The sequence below is a fragment of the Scylla paramamosain genome, chromosome 37 (genome assembly GCF_035594125.1).
Source record: "Scylla paramamosain isolate STU-SP2022 chromosome 37, ASM3559412v1, whole genome shotgun sequence".
Lineage (NCBI taxonomy): Eukaryota > Metazoa > Arthropoda > Malacostraca > Decapoda > Portunidae > Scylla > Scylla paramamosain.
In genome coordinates this window covers 12,597,501-12,605,307 of record NC_087187.1, presented here as the reverse complement: position 1 = coordinate 12,605,307, position 7,807 = coordinate 12,597,501, and the positions used below count along the sequence as shown (strand labels likewise).

General features: G+C 39.6%; 3 protein-coding genes across 3 annotated transcripts; all 3 read left to right on the top strand.

Moving 5' to 3' along the window:
* The first annotated feature begins 3,072 nt into the window (after nt 1–3,072).
* Nucleotides 3,073–3,585, top strand: LOC135091542 (uncharacterized). Its single transcript, XM_063989282.1, has one exon. The coding sequence runs from the start codon at nt 3,073–3,075 to the stop codon at nt 3,583–3,585; it is 513 nt and encodes a 170-aa protein (XP_063845352.1).
* A 388-nt stretch (nt 3,586–3,973) lies between these two features.
* LOC135091541 (uncharacterized) lies at nt 3,974–4,438 on the top strand. Its single transcript, XM_063989280.1, has one exon. It carries the CDS (start codon nt 3,974–3,976, stop codon nt 4,436–4,438), a length of 465 nt encoding a protein of 154 aa, XP_063845350.1.
* A 109-nt stretch (nt 4,439–4,547) lies between these two features.
* LOC135091540 (uncharacterized) lies at nt 4,548–4,943 on the top strand. Its single transcript, XM_063989279.1, has one exon. The coding sequence runs from the start codon at nt 4,548–4,550 to the stop codon at nt 4,941–4,943; it is 396 nt and encodes a 131-aa protein (XP_063845349.1).
* Nucleotides 4,944–7,807: the final 2,864 nt, after the last annotated feature.

Genomic DNA, 7,807 nt, shown 5'->3' with positions numbered 1-7,807 from the left:
TCTCCAACTCATACATTCTATTCTTTTCAGCCCCCTCCCTCTTATACGTCTTCGCCTCCTTCTCCACCTCGAATAATCTCATTTCCTTCTCCTTCTGGGCTTCAAGCAGCCTCATCTTCTTCTCGACTTCGAGTAGCCTCATCTTCTCCATCTAGACTTCAAGCCTTATTTATTTTATTTTATTTTATTTTTTTTATGTAGGAGGGACACTGGCCAAGGGGGAAAAAAAAAAAGCCCACTAAGACGCCAGTTCCAGAAAAGGGTCCGAAGCGGTAGTAAAATAAATGATGGATAAGTGTCTTGAAACCTCCCTCTTGAAGGAATTCAGGTAATAAGAAGATGGAAATACAGAAGCAGGTAGGGAGTTCCAGAGTTTACCAGAGAAAGGGATGAATGATTGAGAATAATGGTTAACTCTTGCATTAGAGAGGTGGACAGAAAAGGGGTGAAAGATGAGTCTTGTACAGCGAGGCCGCGGGAGGAGGGGAGGCATGCAGTTAGCAGGATCAGAAGAGCAATTAACATGAAAATAGCGGTAGAAGATAGCTAGAGCTGCACACATTGTGGCGATGAGAGAGGTTGAAGACAGTCAGTTAGAGGAGAGGAGTTGATAAGACAAAAAGCTTTTGATTCCACCCTCACCCTGTCTAGAAGAGTATGAGTGGAACCACCCAGACATGTGAAGCATACTCCATACATGGACGAATAAGGCCCTTGTACAAAGTTAGCACCTGGTGGTGTCCTCACACCGAACTGGACTAAATCTACACTCCCACTTCCAGCAGAGGCAGGGGATTCAGGTCGCGAGTCACCCCAACTACTAGCCATGGCGTAAACTGAATGCGGGCACAAAGAAAAAAAAATAAATAAATAAATAAAAACTGTCTCCTCCACTTGGCGACGAAACTTTCAGGGATCCTGGCGAGATCGCCAACTTCTGTTACGCCCACACTTCTTAGCCCCTTCACAAAACTGCCGCACCTGGACTAGCTTCCTTGAACAACCTCCTTTGTGGACTCGTTGCAGGTCTCAAATGCAGGTGTACAGAATCCCTTGTGTACAAGAGAGGGGGATGGGATGGTGATATACATACATACATACATCTGCTTGCTGCTCTGCACCCCGCTGGATTATATGAATAAGACACGACCTCTGAAAACTCTAATGATTAAACTAGTGAGGCTAGATGAATACTGATCACTTTATTCTCGAGAGCAATCCTTTTACTAAATATGCCTGACTGCGTGGATAAATAATATACTAGAATGCTTGAGGCTGGGTAGGCTACATGTCAAGAATACATCGAAGTCTCGTCCCCAGCCTCTCTCTCTCTCTCTCTCTCTCTCTCTCTCTCTCTCTCTCTCTCTCTCTCTCTCTCTCTCTCTCTCTCTCTCTCTCATAATTGGTTTCTCATTCTTTCTCTCTCCTTTCTTTTTCTTTATATCGTTTTATCTCGCTGCACACAACAATATATTATATATATATATATATATATATATATATATATATATATATATATATATATATATATATATATATATATATATATATATATATATATATATATATATATATATGTGTGTGTGTGTGTGTGTGTGTGTGTGTGTGTGTGTGTGTGTGTGTGTGTGTGCATAGAATAATAACAAAATAATAATAATAATAATAATAATAATGATAATAATAATAATAATAATAATAATAATAATAATAATAATAATAATAATATTATTATTATTATTATTATTATTATTATTATTATTATTATTATTATTATTACTACTACTATTACTACTACTACTACTGCTACTACTACTACTACTGGTATTAGTATAAATATTAATATTAGTATTAATATTAATGATATTAAAAAAAATAGAAACAATACTCCCATTAAAGGCAGCAGATGTGGAGCTAGTTAGTTCTGGGGAGATTAGTAAAATAATAATAATATTAAAAACTATTATTATCATTATTACTATTATTATTATTATTATTATTATTTATTGTTGTTATTATTATTATTATTATTATTATTATTATTATTATTATTATTATTATTATTATTATTAGCACGTTGTTGTTGTTTTATGTATTAGTATCAGTATTAGTATTAATATTAATGATATTAAAATTATAATAGAAATAATAGTCCCATTAAAGGCAGCAGATGTGGAACTGGTTAGTTCAGGGAAGGAGATTATTTAAATTCTGAACGAGTATTTGTCTTCACCGAGGAAAACATGTAGGAAATGCCGAATGGTGAGCAGACGTTTAGAGAAGACGAGGATGAGAAGTTGACAGATATTACCATAAATAAGGAGATAGTGGAAAAGAAGACAGATAGGCTGAAAAAGTTCAAGTCACCGGGATCGGATGAAATATACCCCAGAGTACTTAAGAAATGCAAAAAGGTTATTAGTGAACCATTCGTTTCTGTCTTTAGGAAATCAGTTGAGTCAGGTGAGGTACCAATAATGTGTAGGCAGGCTAATGTAGTACCCATCTTTAAGAAAGGAGATAAAACTTTAGCGTCTAATTGTAGACCTGTCAGCTTAATTTCTGTTGTAGGTAAAATAATGGAGTCAATAATAGCGAAGAACATTAAGGGTCATTTTGACAAACATACCTTGATAAATCAGTCACATCATGGCTTCACGAAGGGGAAGTCGTGCCTGACGAGCATATTAGTTTTTACAGTTCGGTTTACGATGCGGCGGGTAATGGTGATAGTTATGACATCCTATATCTGGATGTTAGTAAAGCGTTTGACAATGTACCCTCTCCTTCCTCCACTCATATATGTGTAGGAGATGCAGCTTGAAAGAGTTTAGCGATTATAAGGTTGTGCCCGGGGAGAGTGTGGCAAGACAGCATAGTGTTCGTTGGGAGCCTGAGCCTGAAAGTGAAGACAAGGAGGAAAGTGAAGACTGAACCAAAGATCAAATGGTGGAAACTGAAGGAGGAGTACAATACAGCATTTAAGCAAGAGGTAAGCCAAACTTCGGCAGAAAGGGAAGAAGTCAGTTGGGAGGAAATCTCAGAAACGGTGAGAAAGCCATACATGTACTTGGGATGACATCAGGACGAAGAAAAGAAGACAACGAAACCTGGTGGTGGAATGAGGAAGTGCAGGATAGCATAAAGAGGAAAAGACTAGCAAAACGAAACTGGGACAGACATAGGGACGAAGGAAGTCTTCAGGAATACAAGGAAATGTGTAGCATAGCGAAGAAGGAAGTGGCAAAGGCATATGAAGAGTTATATGAGAAGTTAAATACTAAGGAAAAGGAGAAAGATCTCTACCGACTGGCCAGACAGAGAGACAGAGATGGGAGGGATGTGCAGCATGTTAAAATGATAAAGGATGCAGACAAAAATATACTGACAAGGGAAGAGAATGTATTAAAAAGATGGAAGGAGTATTTTGAGGATCTGATGAACATCGAAAATGAAAGGGAAAGAAGGTTAGAGGAGGTAGAAGAGTTAAATCAGGAAGTGCCAAGGATCAGTAGAGAAGAGGTGAGGAAGGCTTTCAGGAGCATGAAGGGAGGTAAAGCATTAAGCCCAGATAAGATACCTGTGTAAGCATGGAGGAGTTTAGGAGAGATGACAGTGGGTTGGCTAACCAGACTGTTCAACGGGATCTTGGAAGGCGAGAAGATGCCAGATGAGTAGAGAAAAAGTGTGCTAGTACCAATTTTCAAGAACAAGGGTGATGTACAAAGCTGCAACAACTATAGAGAAATTAAGCTGTTGAGTCATGCAATGAAGATATGGGAAAGAGTCGTGGAAACGAAATTGCGGAGAGTGGTAAGGATCAGTGATGAGCAGTTTGGATTCATGCCAGGGAGAAGCACAACGGACGCAATATTTACTATGAGGATGATGATGGAGAAGTACAGGGAAGGACAGAAGGAGAATAGATCTAGAAAAGGCTTACGATCGGGTGCCGAGAGAAGAGCTGTGGTATTGCATGAGGTGCTTGGGAGTGGCAGAGAAGTATGTGAAGGTGGTGAAGGACATGTACGAAAACAGCGTAACAGCAGTAAGGTGTGCTGCAGGAATGACGGAGGGTTTCGGAATGGAGGTGGGACTGCACCAGGGATCGGCTTTGAGCCCTTTCCTGTTTGCAGAAATGATGAACAGACTGACTGATGAGGTCAGACAGGAATCACCACGAACTATGATGTTCGCAGACAACGTAGTGATCTGTTGCGAAAACCGGAAAGAAGTGGAGACAGAATTAGAGAGGTGGAGATATGCACTGGAGAAAAGGGGATTGAAAGTGAGCAGGAGCAAGACTGAGTACATGTGTCTCAATGGAGGTGATGGGGAGACAATAAGGCTACAAGGTGTGCAAATGACAAATGTTGATGAATTTAGATATTTGGCGTCCACGGTACAGAGTAATGGAGATTGTGGTAGGGAGGTGAAGTAGAGTGCAAGCGGGATGGGATGGGTGGAGGAAGACGGCAGTAGTGACATGTGACAGAAAGATTTCCGGGAGAACAAAGGGAAAGATTTATAAAACAGTAGTGAGACCCACCATGCTGTACGGTATGGAAACAGTACCACTAACAAAAAAGCAGGAAGCGGAGTTGGAAGTAGCAGAATTGAAGATGTTGCGATTTGCTCTTGGAGTGACGAGGATGGATAAAATCAGAAATTATTGCATCAGAGGAACAACACACGTACGTCGGTTTGGGGACAAAGCAAGGGAGGATAGGCTGAGGTGGTTTGGATATGTCAGGAGGAGTGACGAAGGGTACGAGTATGTGGGGAGCAAGATGCTGGACATGGATCTGCCTGGCAGGAGGAAGAGAGGAAAACCAAAGAGAAGGTTTATGGATGCTGTGAAGAGAAACATGGAAGTGGGCGTGACAGAGGAAGACGCAAAAGATCGAGCGCACTGGAGAAGAGTGATCTGCTGTGGCGACTCCTAATTGAGAGCAGCCGAAAGAAGTTTAACAAGGTACCCCATCAGAGGCTACTTAAAAAGGTTAGGGCGCATGGGATAGATGGGAAGGAGTTAGACTGGACAAGATCGTGGCTAATTGACAGGCGATAGAGTTGTAATAAATGGCTGTAAATCCTAGTAGTTTGAAGTAATTAGGCTGCCACAGGATTCAGTATTAGGGTCATTGTTGTTTGTAATATATATCGATGACTTGGATTGTGAAATTAGTAGTGATGTTAGTAAATTTACGGATGACACGAAGATAGATTAATTAGGCCAGAATCGAAGGGAGACTTGAATAGGATGAACGAATGGACAGACAGATGGCAAACGCAATTTAATATCAACAAATGGAAAGTATTTAGCATAGGTAGAGGAAACCCACAGTAGGTACACAATAAACAACGAAGTTCTGGTAGGTCCATGGTACGAAAAAGATTTACGAGTTATAGTTACCTCTGAACTCCGTGTAAGAAAGCAATGCTTAGAGGGCAAAAACAGGGCAAATAGGGTATTAAAATGAATTTTTAGGGGTGTTAAATGTAGAAGTCCCGAAGAGAGAGAGAAAGAGAGAGAGAGAGAGAGTGTGTATTCTCTCCCGACGTGGTAACACTGCAAGGAAAATACATAACTGGCAACTCAAATCTGCTGGACGCGGTACAGCTAGTCAGGGACAACACATCGACACATAACGAAAAGAATAAGAACTTGCCTTCCCTGGATGCACTAGAATGTAGGGGCATTTGTCTCAAAAGTAATGCTAATCAGAAAAGTTGTTTATTGCCATTTTACTAATATTCCTTTATGTTTAACACCATCAAAACTTTTTTAGATTAATATATATATCACAATAGAATAAAGATAATGGTGATTGCTGTTTATAATAAATTTAAGTTTAATGAAGAACCTACTTAAAATACTGATCTGGGTTCGAGTAGGATTCACTCCGAGTATTTATAGGCAAGCATCAAGCGCATTTAAGTCACACTCCAGCACAGTAAACAACTGCTCCAGTCAACAGCCTGCTCTCTACACTCGTGCTGAAAACTCGGCTATGTATCCTGATAAGTCTCAGGCCTGTGTACTTTTAGGTGCTTAATTCTATAGGTCCGCCACAGCTATATGGTAAAAATCCCGAAGTGTGTACCTTAACTAGTGGGACACCCTGTGTATGTGTGCGTGTGTGTGTGCGTATGTAGTGCCGGGGACGTAATATTAAGCTAATATAAGTAATATTCGGTTAATATAAGTAAAATTAAGTTAATATAAGAATTATTGGTAAGATTTAGTCGTTATTACATCATTCATACATCCCCGAGACATACAGACACACAGACAACATGTTGGAGCCTGCAGGAAATGGATGATCGATTTTCTTTATGAATAAAGGCATTATTTTCATACAAGATATTAGCTTGTGGCTAAAATTTTTCACCTTGTTACTCAGAAGAACAAATACACCAGGTCATTATATGAGTAAAGTAATGTAAACGTTTATTATACGGTTGAATCAAATCATTTGCAAATTACCTTGAGGAAGAATCTGAAAACTAAGGAGGTTCGTAGCGTGGGGACGCCGGTCTGACTTGCATGGCTTGCTCACAGGTACGTCGCTCTAAGTTTGAAGTAATTACTATTCATATTTGTAGATATATTTTCTTATCAATACATCGCTCAGAGAGATTTTGGCTTGCTTACACTATAGAGAGATCTTGGCTTGCTTACACTACAGGGAAACCAGTGAAGGTAGAGGAAAAGTCTGTCTGTGCGTCCTTAGTGTGTGTTTTTGGTTAGGTATACTTAATAGTTTGAGAACGGAGTGTTTAGTTCACGGATTATTAAGGTTGTGCAGTATCTCTGGTTATCATACGGGGACGTAACCACCTGGTTCGGTCCTTGGAATGCTGATTAGGCTGTGTTATACCAGGGTTATAGGAAAATGTAATAAGGAGATTGTTTATTCTTATGTAAGCACCAGTTAATTATTTATCGAGTCACGTGCGTGAATAATACCACCCTCGCCAGGTGAATGAAACTGTACACTCATGTAATATCCAAACACTAATGCCCATTATTGTTATTGGTGAATGTGTGAAGTATGTCAAGTGATTAGTTCGGCCGGTATTTACACGATTGTAATGAAATCTTCAGCGATACTAAAAAGATACTTTACGCTACCTGATGTGATATGAATGACGTGTGAATTAGTGTTAACACTACCACAAGTGAAGGGAAAATAAAGACCATAAATCAGTGAGTGTAGGTATTTCCTCACCAAATAGAGAGAGAAAAAAAAGACAATAATAATAAAAAAAAAATAATAATAATAACCTAGCTTGCGAGTGACACAACGGAGATGGGGGCATTATATATATATATATATATATATATATTTTTTTTTTTTTTTTTATGTAGGAAGGATACTGGCCAAGGGCAACAAAAATCTAATAAAAAAAAAATGCCCACTGAAATGCCAGTCCCTTAAAAGGGTCAAAGCAGTGGTCAAAAATTGGTGGATAAGTGTCTTGAAACCTCCCTCTTGAAGGAATTCAAGTCATAGGAAGGTGGAAATACAGAAGCAGGCAAGGAGTTCCAGAGTTTACCAGAGAAAGGGATGAATGATTGAGAATACTGGTTAACTCTTGCGTTAGAGAGGTGGACAGAATAGGAGTGAGAGAAAGAAGAAAGCCTTGTGCAGCGAGGCCGCGGGAGGAGGGGAGGCATGCAGTTACCAAGATCAGAAGAGCAGTTGGCATGAAAATAACGGTAGAAGACAGCTAGATATGCAACATTGCGGCGGTGAGAGAGGGGCTGAAGACAGTCAGTTAGAGGAGAGAAGTTGATGAGACG

Excerpts from the sequence above, each read along its gene's own strand:
- LOC135091540 (XM_063989279.1), top strand. The coding sequence starts at position 4,548 with ATGCTGTACGGTATGGAAACAGTACCACTAACAAAAAAGCAGGAAGCG.
- LOC135091542 (XM_063989282.1), top strand. The coding sequence starts at position 3,073 with ATGACATCAGGACGAAGAAAAGAAGACAACGAAACCTGGTGGTGGAAT.
- LOC135091541 (XM_063989280.1), top strand. The coding sequence starts at position 3,974 with ATGAGGTGCTTGGGAGTGGCAGAGAAGTATGTGAAGGTGGTGAAGGAC.